We start from the raw sequence: 24,032 nt of genomic DNA on the forward strand, positions 1-24,032 counted from the left end.
CTGGATTCTGAGGCCATCTATAGGCCAGACTGGGAAACAACACTTTTTAGATCATAGGATCAGATAATGGGCAAATTAAGGAAACACAGTTTTAGAAGTGAAAGAAATCTGTTTCTGAACTAAAATTTAAAAATGCTTCATCACCATCCTGGAATATTGGGAGGGAAATATGAGAAAGGAGAAGAAATAGAGATTCTTCACCATGTTTACTCAAAGGGCTTAGACTTACAAGTCAGTAGCCCTGCTATCAATTGAGTTGTAATGCTTTTTTCCCCCTATTGGCTTTCCTGCCAAGAATAGATATGTTACAAGAAGCACTGTACTTCTTAGAGTTTATTATATATACCACATAAATCTCACTTCTGGGTTGCCCACTTCAGAATGTGCTTTTCTGATCTCTCCATCTCTCTTAATTCTCTTCAGAAATTTATCATCTTCTATTCCACCCTAATGATACCACTTCTGTCTTTGCTATTAATTGGTCTTTAAAATGATTTGCAATGCTCTGATGGATGATATTCTTAAATCTAGTATTGATGCAACTATTTTTGACTCTCTCTAATTGAGCCTAGAGATCTAGAGTAGGCTACCTATGACAGGATGGAACTATTCCTATCACATATATCTTGTCTTTTTTTTTTTTTTTTTTTTTTTTAATGCTTCAGCTTGCCAATGGTTTCTAGTGTTTCCTACAGGTATTACTTTAGCACCACTGGTATCACTCAAGGCTATGTAATCTTGACAAAATACAGCCTTCCTCCACCTCTGTTTCTTCATCTGTAAAATGATGAGTTTGGACTATTGGTCTTTGAGGTCTTTCCTTCCAGTAGTGATTCTAGATAGTAATGATCCTATAATCCTAAAGTTGCTTAGATGTGAATTTGTGCCTTTGAACATAGGAAAAGGTAATGCACATCATTGTTAAACTGATACTTCCTTATATCAGACATTTTTGGAAAGATAATTAGATGTTTCTACCAAGGTAGGATATTTCCAAGGATTAGAAAGCACAGTGCTCTATTTTGTAATGTCTGTTAAGAACAGGCACAACTAAGAGTAATACCAAAGACCTCTTTTTCTACCTTTTCTCCTCTTTAACTCCTGATTTTTACCCTTCTGCCTTTTTTTGATAGCTGTTTTTAAGGACAAGCAAAAAGAATAAAAGAGTCCTCAATATCATTAACAGTGGCCAAATCAAAGAATAATTCCAGGTCAATGACATATCTTTACTGAATCCTGGAAGAGGTGGAGAATTCTTAGATTCTTCACTTCACTTAAATATTTTTAGTTATTGTCAAACTTTATATTTTATTAGATGTAGAACTCCCCTTGAGAATTTTAGGAGACATTAAATATGCATTAGGAGATAGTTTTAATGATGTGGCCAGGAGCTGCTCTTCTAACATTTAAAATCCTTCCTATCCTCTCGAGCTCTTAAAACCTATGACGCTAAAAGAGAGACAGCACCACCACTTTCATCACTCTAGTGGAAATTCTACTAAATGTCTTCTATGTAAAAAGCTTACAATGAACTTAAAAGTCACCTGACTCCAGGATGAATTAAACTTTTTCCATTTCCTTCTATTCCATATTCTTAATGCACCGCCTCATTTAAAAAAAAAGAGAAAGACAGCAATTTATAATTACAGTATTATAAAGACAAAATGTCTTTGAAGTGCAGTTCAACTCTGATCTATCCTTAATCAGTTCAAGGACCATCATTTCAGAGGACCAAGGATGATACATGCTACCCACCTTCTGAGGATAAGAGAGGAGATGGAAACAGATACAGAATAAAAAACATTTTTTTATGTGACCAATGTGGGGATTTGTTTTGATTTGCTTGACTCCGCATATTTGTTCCAACAGTTTTATTTTTCTTTTTTTTCCAATGGAAAGAAAAAAATAGATTTTGTTAAATTTTTTTTAATTAAAAAATTAGAAGCTAAGGATAATCTATGAAAGGAATTAAATTTATTTCACAGTAAAGTTAAAATGCCTTTCTTATGGTTGGAATAAAATGTCTTCTAATATTGTTCATTCCATTCTCTTCATCAGAAACTTTTTATGAAAATGATAATATACTTGACCCACAGAAAGCCTTTTATCTGAGTATGATCTCTTTGTTTACTGCTCAGATCATGCTTCTCACTTTCATGGAAGACAAGCTACATTTGGTGTGAAGAGTTAGAGGATTCCAGCTTTTTATTATGTGGCCGATCAGGTTTTCTTTCTAGGGCTGATGAATGGTGGTGCCATTCTCCTGCAATAGTAAACCACAAGATAAAATTTTAAGCAGTATATCATCTATTCTGATTTCTGTCATTTGTCTTGTTTTCAAAATTTTAAAAGTTTCAGATAGAGCTAATAATTCATTTCCTAATTGGCAAAATGGATTTACCTAGCAGAAGAATGACAGAGTTCAGCCCCCCCAAAATTTTTCTAATTTTTTAAAATATCTGGTCACTAAACTGTGCTCCTTTCCTCTGTGTTTTTCAGGGTAGATCATTTGTATACCTTCTTTGTTCAGTGCTCTCCAGAAGTTTATGGAAAAGATGCCAAAGAACAAGGGTTTGTCGTGGTAGAAAAGGAAGAGTTGAATATGGTCGATAACTTTTTCAGTGAGCCAACAGCTAAGAGCTGGGAGGTGAGTGCACACGATAATCTTACAGCTGTCATTGAAAATGCAGAAAAGCAAACAGATTTCTGTAGCCAGCCTCTTTCCAGGAGCAACACATGCATGTATATTCATAATCATAATATTTGTATATAGTATGTATGTATATGTATATACATATACACAAACACTTAATACATATAGACATATATATATTTTTAGTTGAGGAATAAAAGGAAATTAAAGGAGTCTCTTATTACTTTCTTAGTATAGAAAGTATGAGAACTCACTCCCAAGTTTACTTTAGAAGGTGTTTTATTTATAATTTAAGCAAATTTGTTATTTATTGAATTGAATGACCTTGAACTTTCTTGTATTTCTATAATGTTTAAATGTGGTTTTCCTTTGCATCTAATCCCTTGTAGTATCTAGCAGTCAAGATTCCTGTTCCCTAGTCTGTGATACTTTACTCTCAGTGACATAGATGTGCAGGTTTCCTTGTGTGTGGGAAGAGTGCTAAACCACTTTACCCAAATTAACTAATCAGAGACATCTTCAGTTACAAAGAGAAAGCATTTATTTAGTCCCTGCAGGAAGAAGCCCTAGCATACCCGGGAAGGCATCTCAACTCCCAACATGTGCCTGACATGACAAGCAGGAAATAGTAAAACTGGTTAAATAGCAAAAGACTCAAGTCTTTTCATTGGAAGTACTAAAAAGGAAGTAACTTTTAATTGACTAATGGTCACCAATGCTGTCTGCTTCCTGTGGGTCACATCACTTCCTGAAGCTGACATGGGTTCTGACCTTAGAGATCTCTAGGCCTTGAGATTGTGTGACTTCCTGTAACCTGCAGATCTCTGGGAATAGGGATCACATGACTTAGGTCTGTTCTACTCCATCTCATAGAGTTTTTGAGAAAACTTCACCTGGTCTCGCTCACCCCGCTCTTTTTCATCCATTTGGAGATTTCTCACACCAAATCTGATATTTTTTCCACTAGGGCATCACTGTGATCTGGGCCTTCAGACTGGTCACTCTTTTCAGTACTAACTGTAACCCTCCCTCTACCATTTAGAATCAATACCCACATATCAGTGGAAGCTTTCAGGAGCCATTTTAGCTAATAAATCTTGAACTATTCTAATGATTAAGTGCATAAGCAAGCAGTTGACAGGATATTGCTGCTTAAAGCAATGAGCAGGAATCAGAGACTCCACTTCCACCAACTCCTACTATCTGTCTTGGAAACCCAGTCATCACAGATCAACAGATTGGCATATGGCAGCAAGTTATCCATAGAACTACAACACTGTGGAGGCCCAGGAGCCTCAGGGCCATTGTCACATCATTCTCACCTCAAGCAGTCCAGACCCAGATTCATTTGGACAAAGGGATAAAGGTCTCATCTTGTGGAGCTGCTTCAGACTTGATAAGGGACATAGAGCTAGCCCTGTCCAGTGGGGTACAGACTGAGGAGGGGAGACAAGTGACTTGTAGACGGTGTCAGCAATGTTTGATGCTGAGTGTCAGAACCAGGTTTCAGGTGATATTTGGATTGACCAAGTAGTTGGAATTTCATGACTTGGAATCTGAAAGAAGCAACTCTCACAAGTAGATTAAAAATACAAGGACCAAATATGAGCAAAAGAAAAATAATAAACAAAAATATAGTTAATATGGAGGTTATTAGGATAGTAATCAGGAGCTCCACCCAGAGGAAGACTTATGGGGAGATGAGGCTATCATAAATGCCTCTCATACAAGCAGTTTTTCCTAAGATAAATATCAAAGAATGTTTTCCCCAAATTCCTTCTTTTATTTCCTCAAAGGAGTAGGGGCAATGGGTGGAACATTGTGCCCTTCAGTGAGTATGATCTCCTTTAATAAAAAACAAACAAACCAACAACAACAAAAATAAAATCCTAGATCCCTTAGTCTCAATAATTTTATCCAATTAGTACAGGTGTTAACAAAAATAAAAGCAGTTTGAAGCCCCTGCAAGGGGCACACATGCAGGCCCTTTTAACAGTCCTTTCAGAATTTACTTGCTTGGGAGCTAGATGAGGGAATTAAAGGTGCCATAGTCAGGGGCAAACAGGCAGCAGGATGGGCAGCTGATCTGTAAGCCTGTTTCCCTTCATCTGAAGTAAATTCTCTTTTCTTTGGGAAACAACAGAAATCTCTCTAGGTTCATGAACAGCTTTTAGTAATTGTTTTTCCTGCATACTTAATAGGGAATTGTTTGGCTTTCAAAAATCCCCTTTCTTTCCACATAGCCCCCATGATCATGCAAAACATGAAAAATGTATTTGAAATAGGTATAGATCTTTGAGAAGTAAGCAAGGGATCTAAGATATGGTTCCAGAGACCCCTAGGACTTAGCCCTGCCTTCCATCAATGTACAACTGTAGACAGGAAATTAGTTTAGCTTTCAGGTTCCTAAAAACCTTGGCCTAATCTGGTCGTGCTAAGATTATCTGCTTCCTCTCCCAGTGAGCAAAAGGAAAGGTGGGAGGTAACCCCAAATATTCAGGCAAAGTGAGTCTTCAAACAAAGAAACTTTAGCCTCAGAAAGCAAGAGATTTTATATAGCAGCAACCAGAGAATCCTCCAGGACTGGGCTGCAAATCAAAATATCATCTATAACCTCATACCTTCCATTGACCCCTTGCTCTGATTACAGAAATTTGCTATAAGAGGAAAAAGCAGGGACATGATTTAAATAGCATCAAAACTGGTCCTTCAGGACTTGACCTGAGAGCACATATGAAATTAATTATCCTTAACTCAATTTTACTTCAGGTAATTGTTCCAGGTTTAATAATTCCACCTTAATCCAGACTCAGGAATAATCAAGTGAGTTCTTAATCAAAACAATACCACTGGGAAACTGAGTCAGAAAAACCCTACCTCGACAGAGGCCAACACCATCCTCAATTCTTTCCCAGATACTACTTTCCATCTGTAACAACTTCTTCTGAGTAGCTTGTGGCATATTCCTTACAGATGGTGGATCGCTGGCTTGATGATCTATCAGACAGTCATACCTGAACTTAAAACTCCAATAAACATCAGCTGTACTCCCAAAAGATTTCATTTTTAATAGCAATTTTCAAAGCTTGAGATGAATGTTGCTCACAAGGATCACATATCCTAAGTAGGTACTAGCTATGACCTTACATTGATAACAATAAGAGATTCATCCTAGAAAGTTCACAGCTTATCTTTCATATCTAAATAGATAGTTTTAAGTTCAACATTACACAAATCATTTTGCTTTTAAAATGCTCACTATGTAGAAAAATTCTAAATTGCATATTGTCCATAACAGAAACAAGTGACAAAAGCAAAAACTATTATTCTCAGAGTCCCTTTAAATAATGGATACAATTTTAATATGACTCAATACAATTAAAAGTCATATAGAATATAGAATATCCTAATTTCCCATAAAAAAGTTAATCAAAATTAACATTAATTTCTTCATTCTTAAAAAATATTAATTCAACTTCCTCCAGTTGAAGAGTCCATATAAACTTTTTGGAAATAACCCTATCAAATCAGGTTAAAATTCTGCTCTAAGTATTTTAAGAAAGCTATAGATCACATTTGTCATCATATTCAGGTGTGGCAGGGAGAGTTAAATGATCACCTTTTATAAACTGACAGATCTTTCCCTTACCCCTTCCCTCACTCCACATGACATTTCTCCCAACTCCATCAAGCTTCCCAACCCCACTTATCACAGCTAAGTCTTGTCCTCTCAGGATCAGCCCACCAGCCAAGAACATGCCCCAACCTCATGGGGTGTCTCCTTTTCCCTGACAAATGGCAAGTTCCACTAGGAGCTTGCTCCTTTCTGTCCCAACCTACTCCTCTCCCCTGTTTTCATCATGCTGTGTTTCTCTGTCTCTGTCTCTGTCTGAATCTGTCTCCCTATTTCCCCCGACACAACAATTGTATCTAATTTAGTGCAGAGATTTGAATTGGACTGCTCCCTGCCTTCCAAAAAAAAAGAGATGATCCCAGGGTTCCCTACTAGGGGCTATTCTTTGACGCTGGATCACTAAGCCTCTCTGGGAAAAGCATCCAATCTCATAGCTTGATCTCCTGTAATACATAGAGCCGGCCTCTCCACTCAGACCATAAAGCCTGAAAGGAGTCTCCTTCCTTCCCAGCCAACCAAGGGGTCCCTGCTCTGTGTCATTTATCAGGGCTTCCTTCTGGCTCACCCTTTACACTGGATCACCAAACCTTGGTGATCCTAGGGCAAACTGCCACCTAAGGACAGCCCAAGGATACAGACAGTGCCCTGGGCAGAGCAGCTCCACTCCCCCTTTTCCTTCTACCCCTGGATTATAGGCACATAAGTTACCTGGCTGTTCACTTGCCCTCAGGCTTCTTCGAAGACTTGTGTTTGCTTTATGTTTGTATCTGAGTGTCTCTCCTAGGCCCATATGTCCCAGAGAAGAAGGTGAGAGACGGATTTCAAGGACGGTCAGAGAAAACCCAACCTGGCACCTGCCTTGAATCAGAATCCCAGCTTTCTCTCTGGGAAGCCACAGATCCTGGGCTGAGCCCCCCCATAAGCAGTATGGGATGGATGCTAGATCCCCTCATCTTTAACCAATCAGAGATATCTTCAGAGTCAAAGAGAATGCATTTATTTAGTCCCTGCAGGGAAAAACCTAAGCACCCCCAGGAGGCAACCCAATTCCTAACTTGTACCTGATCTGACAAGCCAGAAATAGTAAAGCTGGTTAAATAGCCAAAAACCCAAGTCTTTTCATTGGATGGACTAAAAAGGAAGTAACCTTTATTGACCAATGGTCACCAATGTTATCTTCTTCCGGTGGGTCATGTCACTTACTGTCACTTCTTGAAGCTGACTTAGGTTCTGACCTTTAGAGACCTATAGGCCTTGAGATCATGTGACTTCATGTAACCTGTAGACCTCTGGGAATAGGGATCATGTGACTTAGGCCCAAGATCTAATCCACTCCATTTCGTAGACTTTTTGAGAAAATGTCACCTGGTTTCACTTACTTGTTTTTGTATGTGATCCATATATCTGTTAGATCTTCCTAAAACAAATAAGGACTATGTTTATCTCCCTTTAAGCAATTTGGTTATTTTCAGGTTTCATTTATCTTGTAAGCAAATTTGCAACCCAAGTGTTCTTGTCAATCTTGTGTTCACTTCTACCAACACATACTCTTTTGCTCCATACAATTGCTTAATCAACCTTAGAATTGTAAAGGGTCCAAATCCCTCATTTAAAAAAGGAAACTAAGTCCCAGAGAGATTAAATGATCATAGTATATGCTAGTATATGTTTGTGGAGGATTGCCTAGGATCACACTGCTTATATATGTCTGTGGAAGGATTAGAACTTTGGTCTTCTTAACCTCAAGTCTAGCATTGAAACTAATGTATTACCTAGTTCCTGCCAGTGGAGGTAAACTAAAGATGGCTCAAGAACCCTACCATAATCTCAAGTACATAGCAGACATAGTTTAGCTTTTTTAGATGGCTTTTTGACAATAAAACAAGGCCATTAGGATCCCTTGGTACTTACATACACTGCCCAGCTCATAGGATTGCTGAGAGCAAAGTGCTTTATAAACCTTAAAACAATAGAAACCTAGGTTGGTATTATGATATTCACTACTAGTTGATAATTAAAAGGCCCTTATCCACTGAGAGGAACAGCAAATGTACGATTTTATGTTAATTTCAACCTGCCAGGCTGCCTGCCAATGGAAAGCCCTGTTTGTATCATCTTCTCAGAAATCAAATGCACCTTCACTTTCCTTTCGGTTATACATTCCTTACAAGATGAAGCATGTTATCCAAGGCACACACTGTTATTCCGTCTGCTGAACACTCAGCCAATTGAAGATTCCTGTTCAATGGATCAGACTCATGCCTGGACTCTTCATGTTGCTCCAGATTCTTCTATGTAATGTTAGGTACAAAGAAGTCATAGGATCATAAGTTAATGACCTGCCCATTGTCACAGGGCTGCTAAGTAGCCAAGCCAGTCTTCTGACTCCAAAAAAAAATACATGTTTCTCAGAGCAGTTAATTACCTCTTATCAGGTTGGAGGAGGCACCAAAATCTGGGGTGAAGCAGTTCAGGTGAGCATTGGGACTGAGAAAAGTACCAGAAAGGGGAGGAGGGGATATGGGGTGAAGATTAAAACAATGAGGTTTTGTTAACCTTAATTAGGAAATTAAGTTTGAAAGGTGAAAGCTCACTTTATAGCCTTGGGCCTATATCTAACAGGAAGTGAGTGTTTACTCTCAATCCTAATTTGGGTGTGTTCCTGTAGAATAGTGAACCCTATCCTAAGGGAAATAGAAACTTACTCATGCAGGAAACTCGATAGAGCAGAAGTTGTTGTAGCAGCCACTCCAGTTGCAGCAGTCACTTTGGGTTGCTAACTGCTTCTGAAGGTAGAGAAAGTCTTTGCCCTCCAGAGGGAGAGAGGCTGTGAGAGAGAGCACGTACCTTTACTACCTGAAGATGAAACTAAAGCAAATGGCCTTGGACATTCAGATCCTGTACTGTGCCAGACCTGACCAGGAGCCTTTTGTGAAGGTAGGACAGATTATGCTCTTCATTGTTTCTAAATCCCCAAGGAGCTAACAGTACAGTGGAATATTCTGTTTCCAAGCCCATTTCCCTTAAAAGGGCTCAGCTTTTATTTCATTGTGATGCAGTGGTTTTATCTGTTTTGGCAATTTGTACTTTTTGCTCCTTCTAAAATAAGAAAGGCACTGAAACTTAACTAGAGTGTGTTTAATATTAAATTCTGTGACTTGATCTATATACCTCTGGCAGTTTTAATCCTCTCTCAGGATGTGGTACTTCATTTGATGTATTTAAAATGCATAACTTTGGGGGTTTTCTTTATTTTTAACTTCCCTTTATCAGGAAATACAATTTAGGAGGAATTGGCCACTTCATCTGATGTATTTAAAATGTTTAACTTTAGGTAGTTTGTTTCTTTTTAAGTTCTCTTTATTAAGAAATGCAACTTTGGAAGAACTAGTATTTTTGATTTATGTTTTGGCATGATACCTACTTAAATCATTAGGCATTTGTGACCATTTCTGTGGAAGTAACAGTTACTTACATTGGGGTCTTTTGATTTTTTGTTTTGCTTTCCTGGTAAAATGAAGAACTTTATATTACCGAGAGTATTTTTGTTTTCTAACAATATGCCTATCGATTTTTAGGAGGAAAAACAATAGGTCCCAACTAAACATTCTATGGGGAAAAGATGGTTTTGAATTAAAAAGATCACTTAGCATCTTTGTGAGATTGAGGTTATATTGAGGTAGTATTGAGGGCTCTCTTGGACTCAGTTTCCTCTAATGTAAAATAAGGGGTTGGACTAAATGATCTCTGAAGTTCTTCCTGTGATCTTATAATTCAAACCCAGATACAAAATAGGAGATGCCATTCACTTTAAAGCATTTCTCAACATAGAAGAAAAGTAACTCTGACCTTTTGGTTTTGAACTATACAGACCAAATTTTCAGCTTGTTGACATCTTGCCCAATCACTTGCAAAATTAGTTTCCAAGACAAAAATCTTTAGCAAAAGTTGGCTACTCTTTTAATTTTCTCAAGAGAAACCATCAATAACCTTGAATTGGAAAAGACAATAGAATCCTAATTTAGAACAGGAAGGGAGCTATAAGGTCCTCCACTCCAACTCCCTTATTCTACAGAGAAGAAATCAATGGTCCAGAAAAGTTAAATTACTTCTCCTAAATCCTTTAAGTAGCAAGTGGCATGGCTGGATTTTGAAACCAAGCTCTCTTGACTGAAAATATAGTATTTTTCAATATCATCTTCATTGTGCACACTTCATACCCAGCTTTGGTCATGTGGTCTATTACTTTAATTTTTCATTAATTTTTAGTTATAAAATTAAGTCAAAATTTAACAAAATTTATAGTACATGACCCAATTGGGCCCTCAGAAAGTTTTACTTTTTCTTTCCTATAAACATTGTTCTAAATCTTTTCTTTCTCCCATTCCCATAACCGAATTCCTTATTCCTCACACACCAGATAACCTATTCCATTAATTCAATGAGAAGAGAGAATAAATCTGTTCGAATCCCTTCCTGATCAGGTTTCCTCAAAACTCTAGTAACTATCCTCAACTTTCTCCTTTCCCCCTACATTTTCAGAAAAGATGTTATTATTTGAATGTTGATAACAATTATAACAACAACAATATCTAGCATTTATGTAATTTTTTTTTAATGTTCACAAAGTGCTTTATAGATATCTCATTTGATCCTCCCAACAACCCTAGAATGGCAGATATTTTTAACCTCAGATTACAGATGAGAAAATAGGCAAACTTCCTTTTGGTCACATAACTAATGTCTTAAGGCTAGATTTCAAGTCAGGTTTTCGTGCCACCAAGTCTAATGTTCTATCTCCTGTACCACCTATCATTGACCCCATTTTCTCCCACCTTTTCCAGGACTATGGTCTGTTCATCATTTCTCTTTTATATATTTCAGTGATTCAACCAACAAACTAACTCAGGTCTCCTAGCAATAAAAAATACTTCCTTAGACACTTCTACATTGCTCAGATTTAATCTCTTTCATCCTCTTTACTCTTCTGGAAAAAAAGTAGTTTGTATCCATTGCTTTTATCTTCTGGTTATTATGTTCTCAAGATAAGTTGATCAATTATATACCTCAACAACGATACTGTTTGAGGATATATTCTGATGGAAGTGGATCTCTTCGATAAAGAGAGTTAATTCAGATCAAAGATGGACAGAAGCAGCTACACCCAAAGAAAGAACACTGGGAAATGAATATAAACTGCTTGCATTTTTGTTTTTCTTCCCGGGTTATTTCTATCTTCTGAATTCAATTCTCCCTGTGCAACAAGAAAACTATTCAGTTCTGCACACATATATTATATCTAGGATATACTGTAACCTATTCAACATGTAAAGGACTGCTTGCCATCTAGGGGAGGGGGTGGAGGGAGGGAGGGGGAAAATCGGAACAGAAGTGAATGCAAGGGATAATGCTGTTAAAAAAAAAAAAAAAAATTTACCCTGGCATGGGTTCTATCAATAAAAAGTTATTTTAAAAAAAAAAATAAGTTGATCATCAAGAAACTGATCTTTGCAAAAAAGTCTTGCTTCTCTCCCCACCATTTTACTGACTGAGGCAGAATCATCAAGGTTTTATTTTTCATTCTCTTTAATTTCTATGTAAACAACATTTGAATTTTATCTATTTTGTCATTTCAAATACTTTTTAAAATTTGCTTCAGAGATACAGTTGCCCTTGTTCACCTGTTGCCTCCATGACTACTTCATCCTCTTCCCAATTCCTTAATGCAAATCTTCTCCAAACTGCTTTCCTTGGCTATTTGAGAGAAGAGAGAGAGGGAGAGACAAACAGAAAGTGAGAGTGAAGTGGTGGGAAGGAATGGGGGAAAAAAGGAGAAAGGGAAAGTAAGTGAGAGTGAGTGTGTTGGTGAAGTGCCAGGATTTGGGGAAAATTAGCTATCCCCCAGTCACTCTCCATAAGAGAGATGCATAAGAGATAAGAAGAATCACCTTTAGACTCCCCCACCTAACCTAGGAATTCTTAGCAAGACCCAGGGACCCTGCAATTTTCCAAAGATACTTGGACAGACAAGTTCAGGAGTTCAAGCAAATCAAGGGTATATCATAGAGGGCAGAAACTTTGTCTAAGTCTTGTATTCCCTGCCCAAACCCAGCCCAATCTGAATCTTTCCCAAAACTATAACAGTAGGAACCCAGCCAGAAAGAGCAGCCTGAGGATGTTGGGGACTGCTCCATTGAGACACTAGTGGATCAAGCCCATACTGGAGAAAAGACTCAGGCAAAAACCAGCCCTAGTAATCCCTAAAACCTGTGAGGGGAGGGGGGGGGGAAACCATACTTTAGAGTAGTCCTTGTGCCAATGCCCAGAGGGGAGGACTCCAGGCAGAACAGAAGGAGGTCCTGGGAGAGCTGTGAAAAGGGCGCCCAATAAAAAAATATGTTTTGCTTAATTTCACATGTATAATTGATGACAAATTGCTTGCTTTTTTAAGAAGGGAGAAGGGACAGGAGGAAGGGAAAAGAAATGGAACTCAGTTTTTTTTAAGAAATTAAAAAAAAAAAACTTAGATACTGAGATAATTGAGATGAGCAAATCAAGGAAAGGTGAATACCATGAAGAAGTACCTTGGTTTAAGTAATATCCAAAGGAAAAACCCAAAAGAGGATAGTGACTCTCCAACAAGTCTAGCTAATACCTCATTAAAAAAGAAAGTCCTGGTTTTTTTCCAAATAAGATCAAGGGGAAAGCAATGAAGGCCATTATCACCAATGCTATTTAATTATTGCTAGAAATGCTAGCTATAAAAATAAAATGAGAAAGGAAATTGAGGGAGTAAACATAGTAGAGAAAAAAATTATTGCTTTTTGCAAATGAGGTTATGGGTACACTTAATAATCAACTAAAATAAATTAAGATAATAATTTTAGCATTGTGGCAGAATATTCAATAAATCCACATAAATCTTTACCATTTTTATATATCAGCAGCAAAACTCAGAACTAAAAAGAGATATCATGCAATGAAATCTTTGAATCTTTGCAGCAAATTTTTCTTAATAAAAATCTTATATCCAAGATATATTTTTAAAAATCTTAGGAAGGAAGTAAACTAATATCATGATGAAAATGTTCTAAATTACAAATAATCAGGTTCAAAATATAGCAACATTAGATTGGCTTTGCAAAAAAGTAAAATAATAAATGTTGGAAAGATTGTGAGAAAACAGACATGCTAATCTTATTAGAGCTATTTTAGAAAGCAATGTGGAACTTTACCCCAAAAGATATCAAAATGAGCTATATTTTAACCATATTTAGTCCCAGCTCTACTACTACTACTAGGCCTATGCACCAAAGAGATGAGAGAGAAAAGATCTATATGTACAAAATATTTATAGCAGCTCTTTTTATGTTAGATAAAAATTAGAAACTAGTGAGATTTCTTTCTTTTGGGGAATGGCTAAACAAATTGTTGTTGTACATGATGAAGCAGACATGATGATGTAATGAAATACTGAAAAAGGAATAATTCTATGAACCATACAGAGTGAGCAGAAGTAGAACAATTTTTATGACAGCATTTTAAGGAAAAATTAGCTTTAGAACTGATTAATATAAACGAAGAAAAAGATGAAATGCTATAATCCCCTTCTGACAAAGAGGAGAATGACCTAAAATCTTGAAAGAGATATATGTTTTTGGATGTAACCAATAGAGGAATTTGTTTTCTTGGCTAATATATTGAAGACTTTGTCTTTCAGACCTTTTTTTTTTTTTTTTTTTTTAATTTGTTCAAATGGAAAGGAAGGTTAGTGAGAGGAACGAATTAATTTTTTTTTTTTAAACAAAGCTAGGTTTTTGTGTCCTTTCCCTCTAAATCTCTCTTTCCTTGTATCTTTACTATTTCTGGTAATATTCATTATTTCTAATAATTTCTGATTGGTAATACTCTATTAACCCTGTCTACCATATTAAAAAATCTTTCTTTTCTCTGACATATCTCTTATGTACATACCCCCTAAAGCGCACACATATTTTCTCTCAATTTCTATTGCTTCCATCCTAGTACTAGCATTCTTTACTACATACTGGTACTATTACAATAACTTCCTAATAGGTCTTTCTACCCTCACTCTCTGTCCCCTCTAATTTTTTCTTGATATCATTGCCAAAATAATGCTGCTATTACTTAGGTCTGGACATTATTCTATTCAAAAATTTTCCATGATTCCCTTGGGAAAGTTTTTTTATTTCCCTTGGCAGTTGAGACCCTAATTATCCTTTTGCCTAAAGGCAGTTCCTCTGCCTAAAGAATGATTCCTCACCAGATAGATAGCTTTCTATGTTGTCTCTCTCATTCTGACTTAGAAACTCCCCTTTACTGCCAGTTTTAGGGCGTTCAAGGTCCATGGGTTGGTTATAAAACTATACCTCATGTACTTAAAATATTTTATCAACCATTCATACAATATATGTAACCAAACAAAGAAAGTGATGTATCCAAATGAATAAATTTCATTCTTATGTCTTATGTCACAGAGATTATAGAATTTAGAGAAGGAAGGAATAATGACAGTTATCTAGTCTAAACCTCTCATTTCATAGATGAGGAAATTGAAATTCAGGTTAAATGATTTGCTCATTCTCAGACTCAGCTATGCCCCTACTAAACAGTCAGAGCTTGGAAACAAATGATTGTGTTCAAGTGCTAATCTTGATACTTTTCAGTAGCCTATAATTATCATTTGTATGTTAGAGATTAACTGTTGTTGCATCTTTTTCATGGATTAATAGAGTATATGACTTAAATTAGTAAGGCATTATTCAATTACTCTTAGGAAAAAACAACATGATGTCTTTAAAATGTGTGATTTTTAAAATTTTAAGGTTTTTTTTTTTTAATTTAATTCCACAGAGTTTGACTTTTTTTTTTTTTTAAATATAAATACTACAGACTCTTTTCACGTGTTAGTCAAAATAAGATCCTTTTTCTTATGGACAAACACCATAGATAGAAAGCTAACCTTGAAACTACTACTATTATAAAATATTGTGCATATTTTTTCTTCCCTAAATTTAAGCAAAAATATTTAGTAAGCACTTAATACATATCAGACATTGTGCTAGCTACTGGAGATACAGAAAGTAAAACAGAAATATTCAGTTCTCTTAAGGAGTACATGTTCTAACAGGAGAGACAATATGTACATTATTAATATTTCCAAATAAATAAATTCAAGATTATTTGAGGTGAAGGAAACCCTTGCAGAGGAGGTTCACATTTTCCTGGTTTATATCAGTACTCCACTTTATGAACTTCAAAAATATAAGGTAATATGACAAATTCAGTAGATTTTCACTGAAGAAAATCAGTTATTTTTAGTTTTTAGTACACACATTAATCTGGTCTTCTTACTATACCTAGAAAAGAAATAGCAGACATTAATTAAAGATTTTATGTACTGTTTCAACATTTGTGCCTGGGTAAGTTTGAAGCATATTTTTCTGCTTACATAATTTGAATAAACTAGTTTCCATCCTCAAATTTGAGAAAGGTTGTAAAAGAAAGCCTTCATCAATTTAAGTAGGGATATAAAATATTTGATTCTGGGCATTACATTTTGGGAAGGCCTTTGATAAGATGGAGAGTGTTCAGAAGAAGGCAGCTAGCATAGCGAAGGGCCATGAGTTCATGCTAAGTGCAAATTGCTTGAAGGAACTGGGGTTGTTTACTTTGAAAAGAAAAGGCACAGGAGAGGGGAAATATATCCATATTGTGGTATTTGAAACAGTGGAGACATTAGATTTTTTTCTATTCTGCCCTCTAGAGTAGAATTTCAGAAACAGTGAGTCAAAGTTGCATGGACAAATTTAGGTCCTAAGAGAAAACATCCAGAGCAAATGGGCCCAAACTCAGGAAGACCTGATTTAAAACTGGCCTCACTTACTAGCTGTGTGACCCTGGGCAAGTCACTTAATCCTGTTGGCCAACAAAATGATCGAGAAAAGGAAATGGCAAACTACTCCAATATCTTTGCCAAGAAAATCCCAAACGGGGGTTGTGAAGAGTTGGACACAAGTGAAACAACTCAAAAACAACAAAAAATTAGAATAGGAACTTTGGGAAAATTATGGTTCTCTTCTCACTAGATATCTTCAAGCATAGGCTGGATGACTACCTATTTTCTCTTGGTTATTGATTGGACTAGATGGCCACTGAAGTCCCTTCCAACTCTGAAATTATACCATTCTGCTATTTCAGATAATTACAGTTGAAGAGGCCAAACGGAGAAAGAGTACTTGCAGTTATTATGAAGAGGATGATGATGAGTCCCTCCCAGTCTTAAAGCATCATAGTGCTCTCCTAGAGAATATGCACATAGAACAGGTATGAATCATTATTATTAGAGTACTAAGAAATCAGCCTACAAGGATTTAAACAAAACCTTTGCATAAAACTAGAATAGAAGTACTGTTGACATTCAAGAGAGGGTATAGACTATCTATAACACAGGAGGCTGTTTTTGAGTAACATACAAGCTGGCTTCTCTTTCATTTTCAGTTTGTTAAAATCTCCTCCTGTCCTTCAAGACCCAGTTCAATTGTCACTTCTTCCTTAAGGCCCCACTCTAGAAGTAATCTCTGCTGCTTCTAAAAACATTCTAACACTTCATTTGTGTCTTGTACAGTTATGTTAGCCTGTTTTACATCAGTCTTATTTGTGTATGTGTCCAGTATGCTAGGTTTTGTCAACAAAAAGTAGAACTAAATTGGCTCCAATAGGAAAAGAATTTACAAGATAACTGCTATCAGTAGTCACAGAAACCCTGAGAAGAAAATTGCTTTCTGATCTGTGTCCTCGATAGGATTCATTTACTACAATTCTTTCTTTTCCCTCTCATTTAGCTTCTGTATCCTTTATACTAGTGAAAACCTTGTCTCTCAAGAGAAGGAAATTTGACCAATGAGTATGGTAATATGGATTTACTAAAATGAATTTCATCTTCATCCCTAATGAACATGGAAATTGGAGTAAACTGGAGTGTGTTGTCTAACTTGGGTTTTAGAGTAATAGTTAGAGGATTTGTTTCATTTCTTTCTCTTATTTCATAATCTTTCTATTTCAAGCTTGCTCGGCGACTTCCAGCAAGAGTGCAAGGATATCCATGGAGGTTAGCCTATAGTACTATAGAACATGGCACGAGTCTGAAAACTTTGTACCGGAAATCAGCATCTCTAGATAGCCCTGTCCTTCTGGTCATCAAAGATATGGATAATCAGGTTAGAACTCCTTACTATTTTTTGCCTCTTAACTCTTCAAAAGAAGTTCGTATAATTTATTTCTTATTTCTTACATATAGTATTCTAAATCTTAAAATACTGTACAGGGTAAAACTGCACTAAGATTTTTGAGGACACTGTTTAAAGTTAAGTTCTTGTTATTATCTAGTTATCCACTTTCACTGTATTGCAACAATGAGACTTAATAACTATTGAAACAGGAGTAGAGGAAGAAAGAATTTTAGTTGTTACTATTTTTTGTTAATAATTCTAGTGAAAAATTTGATAGTAAAAACTATATGTCTGTGTCTCTGTGTGGTGTGTGTGTGTGTTTTGGTAGGCTTATATATTATATATACTTTAAGAAAAAAAGCTTTTAAAATTTTTATTTATGTTTAACATTAAAAAAAATTCAGTTCTTTAGTCTTTTCCTCCTCCCCAAACCTCCTATCATTGAGAAGGCAAGCAATATGATATCAGTAGAATATATTTTTGAATGTGTGTATATTATATACACCATTAGCTAAAATGAACTTTTAGGATTACCTTTCTTTTCTACCTTAGCTTCTTGTTTAAAGCTTCTTAAACTATGGGTCATGACTTCATATGGGATCATGTAACTGAATTGGAGGTTATGAATGTATGATTTATTGTCAATAAATGTTTGATTATATACCTATATATCCAGCGTCCCATAAAAATTTCTCAGGCAAAAAGGTTGGTAACAAGTGGGAAAAAGTTTTAAGAAACCTTGGTATAGACAGAAAGAGAGCTCTATAGGTATCTCATCTATATATTATATAGTTAGATAGATATCTTTATGATATAGCTATCTATATGATCTCTATATAGAAATATTTACCATATGTTGAATATATGTGTATATATAATATATACATATTTATATACATATGTATATACTATATACATATATATATGTTGCATATACATACATATACATATATGTGAAACTGGGAGAAATAAGTATTATAGGAATTTTATAGAATAACTTCCATTTAAGATACCTGAAGTAATTTAAAAGATCTTAATGCACACAAAAAAAGGAATAGTATCTACTCAGAGACATTTGCATGCAGAGACATATGCATTTTACATACTCACACTGAGCTCTTTTATTGATAAATAGGGATAAAATGTATTTTGTCCATGCTGAAAAGGGCATTGAAGAGTGAGTACTCAAAACATGGCTATACCAGTACCTAATGTTAGAACCATTTAGATTCCTCCTACATAAAATGTAAGAATAATAGTCATGATAACAAACATTTATAGAATACTTTAAAATGTATGAAGTTCCCAACAATCTTGTGAGGGAGACACTGAAGATATTTTTGCTATTTTGCCAATGAAAAAAGTGTTGCTCAGTAAGTTGCCTATGATCATAGAACTATTGATATAAGTCATAATTTTAGAAACACAGGTTCCGAATTCTTATGGGGTTTCTCATATCATAGGGTTGTCTTATATATTAAATAAGAACTTATGACTAAGGAATAGACCTGTTTGTATCCTTCCTCTAAACAAGAATCTTCCATGATTCTCTATTGTATCTAGGGAAATGACAAACTACTCATGTTGGCATTTAGAATTTTCCATAGTGTGGCTCCAGTCTACAATTTTAGATTTCTTTCACTTTATTTCCCTTCAGGTACTATATGTATTCCAGCCAAATTGTCCGATTTACTGATCCTAGGACTAAATATTCTGACTTCTGCCTAAACTGCCCCTCAACCTATGAGTGGAATGGACACTACTCCCCCTTCACTCCTAAGAAGTCTTATCTTCCCTTAGGATTCAACCCAAATACTGCATTGAATGGGAAACCTCTTTTTAACTCCACAAGTTTTTAGTATTTTTTCTACTCAGATTATCTTGTATTTAATTATCCATTTATATGCTGTATCCTTCTGCTCACAATAGATTATAAACTAAGCCAACAATTTCTGTATGTGCATGTGCGTGTGTGTGTGTGTGTGTGTGTGTGTGTGTCCCAGGATTCTGCATGTAAAATGTAGTCACAATACTTCTTGAGTTAAATTGAATTAACTTTTGCAAAATGTTTAGGTATGAGTGTTCTGTACAGGGAAAATCCCTGCTAGTCATACTTGTAAAACAAAGACGAGAAAAAATTTTGCATTCTTAAGCATTCAAATCTAATCAGAGAATAAAACTTAGAGCTCTTACTTGCCAGCAGTCCAGTCTTGCATCTGAATTTATCTGATATAATGGAACGTGTTTAGGAGGAGGGAGATAAAGAAGGTAAGACAATTCTGTAGTTTTAAAAGTTGATTTTGAAACTAATACTTTGTATTTTGACAGATTTTTGGGGCATATGCAACTCATCCATTCAAGTTCAGTGACCATTACTACGGCACAGGAGAAACTTTCCTCTATACTTTCAGTCCAAATTTCAAGGTGACTATGTGGAAGAAAAGTGTAATATGATAACCCTGTTTTCCCCAGGGGACACTGAAACAGAAAGCTTACTATATACTATATATATTACCAACCTAATGTAAACCCTACTTAGCAATAATCCTAGTGAGTGTAGCACAATTACCAGGCACATCAGTTGTGGCCCTGGCACAACAGTCTGTATTCCTGGAATTTATAGGTGCCTGGAGGATCTTCTCCAAGCTCAGTCCCTCTAGATTTGATTTAGCCAAAGAAGTCCAGAGCATCTTCAAGCAAATGGGTTATTTTCCGTCCCCATTCTCATCCCCAAGATAACATGTTGATGATAGTAATTTTTCAACAAATCCCTAAATTAAAAAAAAAAATCTCCTCTTTTGTGTTTATTCTGCATATCCTAGGTATTCAAGTGGAGTGGAGAAAACTCTTATTTCATCAATGGAGATATAAGTTCTTTAGAACTTGGTGGTGGAGAGTAAGTTTTTAAATATGTTATTTGACAGGAATGATTTAAATAACCAAAATTTGGGTGTCAAAAAGTTTTAGTGATTGTGTTGGATTACCTGAAATTCTTGCTTTTCACATCAGCCAGAATGAAAGCCAAACTTTCATAATACTGCAAGACTTTGTTTTCCATTATACTTGTAAAGGAACTGCATCCATTAAAATCAATTTAAAAAAGTTTTTTAGACATTTGTTTTCAAATTCTATTGTTGATTGTTTTCCCTGTCTTTTTGAGGAGGAATCAAACTTGTTTTTTCACTAATGTATTGCCCAAGGTTATGAAAGGTCATACAGTCAGTATATATCATAAGTAGGAATGTAGACTCTATAAGTGCTCTATATGCCATACTGCCTCTTTCTTAAATACATAGCAGGAAAAAAAAGCATAAGTCAGATAAATGGAAATTTGTATTGTTATACAAAACTTAATGGTAAATAAAAATATGAATATTTTAGCCAGTCTTTATTAATCAATCAACAAGCCTTTATTAAATGCTTACTCTGTGCCAGTTACTTTGCTACAAATGTAAAAATGAGAAGATCTTCCCTCAAAACTTACATTCCATCAGGTAAAACAGTAAGTACATATATAACTAAATACATATATACCCAATAACTTACTGAAACTGGGGAGGGAAGGAAACAGTGGTTTTTAGAGGGATCAAGAAAGGTTTCATGTAGGAGTTGTTACTTGAGGTGACTTTTGAAAAAACTAGGAGTTCTAAGAGAACTATCTAAGAAATGGAGATGAAGAAAGAGTACATTCTAGAGGTGGGAGAAAACCTATGCAAAGATATGGAGATAGGAAGATGGAATTTTTTTTCAGCTTGTGTTTTTTATTTTGTTTAAAACTTTTCTTCCAGTGGACGATTTGGTCTGTGGTTAGATGCTGACCTATACCATGGACGAAGCAATTCTTGCAGCACTTTCAATAATGATATCCTTTCGAAGAAGGAAGACTTCATAATTCAAGACATAGAAGTATGGACATTTGAATGAAATTTAGACTGCCTTAAAAATAAAAAGACTGAATTCAATCAGCCCTCGTACAACTGGCTGGAAAATGAAATCCCAGCACAGGCTGCCTAGTAACATCCCATAAGCTTTCTTTTGGAAACCATCCCAGAGCATGACTCCATAATGGGAAGACTTTGAAAGCTACCTGGGAAAGGCAGAAAGTGAAGCTTGATATAGAAGACTAGATTATAGCTAGAATTTTTACTCCCACATCCCTCAAAGTCCTACAATAAAAAATCAAGAGTGTTTATAGATGTATGGGTTGAAGGCAGTTTTTATTTTTGGTAACTGTGAACAAAGATACTGTGGAATTTTGTGTATAGTATATGCCTTGTGTATTTATATCAATTTGCATTATCTGAACCTATAGCATCATATTGTTTGCCATGAAAAAAGTTTAACTTCTTTGGAAGAAATCAGCACTTAAAGGGAATGTGGGATTTTTTAAAAGAGCAATTTTATTTATTGTTTTTAGTACATTGTCTGAGATTTGTTAGCAATTTTTTTCTGTTAATGTTTTAAATCTTGGATTTAAAAGAATGCATAGTTTTGTGTGCTGTTTTGGCAACAAATTTATTTGTTATATAGTTTTATATTGATATTTTTCATTTTGCAGAGAAAATGTTTGTTTTTAATTTTGCCCTAATTATTCTAGGGTTTTTTTTTTTTTCAGCAACATCTGACATAAGGTATTCATTCCTACTAGATAAAGACATCAACTGCCTAATTTTGAATTCTTTTTTAACTTCACTGTTGCCAATTTAACTATCAACTTGTCACTTCAGCAGTGGAAGCAATAAATGCCTTGTAATAAGGGACCAAGATGTGCTCCTTCAGTTGGGGATGAGAGAAACTGACTTATTTATGAGATGAAGCCAGCTTTAGAAATTACTAGGTAAAATAAATATTTTGAACAGGAAAATATCTTTTGAATAGAAGAACGTTCTTTAGCTCTTAAAAACCACTTATTCTCATAGCGCAAGCTCCATTTTCCAGTCTGTTCTACTCTGTCCCCACCCCACCTTCAGTTTTTTCATTAAGGGACAGACTTTCTGCTCTTAAAAGAGAATTGGCTAGCTTTATGGTTTCCTTTATTTTTTTTTCCTCTTACATGAAAAGTTTAAAATTAGCCCAACGATCTTTGTTTTGAGTCTTTTTTCAGTTGCTAGAAGCAAAACCTCAGCAATTGCACAAGAAACCAGAATTTAAAAAAAAAGGAAAAGGAAAAGTACTCTCTTTAGCATTGGCCCCTTTTTACATCTTGAAAATGCTTTGTTCATTTTGCCATGATAATAAAAAGCAAAGGCTGTATTGTCGCTCCATAGACTCTGATAAACCAAGGAAAATCATTTCAAAATAACCCCCACTGAGATTGGTTGTACATAAATTGAATCCACTTTTTTTAAAGATTATATCTGAAAAATTTTGTACATATCTATATGATTTGAAACATTTGTCTTAAGCTGGCAGCAAGTCTCCTTTAAATGTCCTCTCATTCATAGATACTTGAAAGGGAACAAACCAAAATGCCAAATACTCTCCTGGCAGATCAGCAAATCATTTGCTCCATACATTCCATGCAATTTAAAGCAGCTGCTATGAAATATTAAATCTATAACCTGCGTATGTTGTGATTTTTTAAAATACCCAGATCCTATCCCACTTAAAATACCAGTAAACACCAAATTCTGGCATATTTACTATAAACTTAGTTCAGTAGCTACTCCTAAACCATGTATATTGGTGAGAGGTGTCAGGAATGCCTCATGATAATCACATGTGGCATTTTTATAATTTGCAAATCACCCACTAGTAAGCAAAACATTAACATTCTGCACATATTTCACTCTTGTTATCTATACAGTTTATCCCATGATACTATATTTGCCAGTGCATAATTAAACACTGTGTTCTCTATTTAAACAGTATTGTTCAATCAAAACTTTGTGACCCTTCATCTATGAATATTGAATATATGTAATGCAGTGCTATTCCAATATTTTCAATAAAGGAATTTATGCATTCAGTGTGCGTTCCTTATGCTTGAAAAATTTTCTAGTCTTTTTCCTCCAGTATAAGTTACTATTGATTTGGCATGACATAATCCCAGCCTAAGCAAACAGCAATGTGGACAGTTAATATCTAAATTTGTATTTTTATTCTAGAATTCCTCCATTGCCTTTGTTCTTCTTTCTCACTATCCCCATTCTAATAGATATTTTCTAGTTTTCATTTAGAGATGTGATATTCTAATTCTTTTTTCTGTTTTACCATTCCTTTTCTGCCTCCATAAGTTTTCCCACATCTTATCTTTATGCATCAATGGTGAATGGACCATAATATACTCTCTTCCCTTTTTCTCTGAATTCAGTCAGCCTAAACATTTAATAAGTGCCAGACACTGTGCTAAATGTGCTAAGGATACCAAAAAAAGAAGGAAAAGACAGTTCATGTCCTCAAGGAGTTCATAATTTAATGGGGGGGAGAGAGGGAAGAGAGAGGGGAGGGAACCAAATAAAATAAATATATACAAACTATAAAAAGAAAAAAT

General features: G+C 35.4%; 1 protein-coding gene across 3 annotated transcripts in view; it reads left to right on the forward strand.

The window, feature by feature from the left end:
- The window catches only part of NCOA7 (nuclear receptor coactivator 7), a 156,421-nt gene extending 132,914 nt beyond the window's left edge, over nt 1-23,507 (forward strand). For 2 of the 3 annotated variants that reach the window (XM_051997695.1, XM_051997696.1), the window contains exons 11-16: nt 2,500-2,647; nt 16,509-16,634; nt 17,375-17,527; nt 19,868-19,963; nt 20,362-20,435; nt 21,328-23,507. In XM_051997695.1, the coding sequence (XP_051853655.1) occupies nt 2,500-2,647; nt 16,509-16,634; nt 17,375-17,527; nt 19,868-19,963; nt 20,362-20,435; nt 21,328-21,463 (733 nt within the window). In that variant the 3' untranslated portion in view covers nt 21,464-23,507. Of the gene's footprint in view, nt 1-2,499; nt 2,648-8,973; nt 9,225-16,508; nt 16,635-17,374; nt 17,528-19,867; nt 19,964-20,361; nt 20,436-21,327 lie in introns of those variants that run through there. The other variant, XM_051997697.1, reaches the window with a different exon arrangement.
- The last annotated feature ends 525 nt before the right edge of the window (nt 23,508-24,032 follow it).

This window comes from Antechinus flavipes, chromosome 4, assembly GCF_016432865.1.
Source record: "Antechinus flavipes isolate AdamAnt ecotype Samford, QLD, Australia chromosome 4, AdamAnt_v2, whole genome shotgun sequence".
Taxonomy (NCBI): Eukaryota; Metazoa; Chordata; class Mammalia; order Dasyuromorphia; family Dasyuridae; genus Antechinus; species Antechinus flavipes.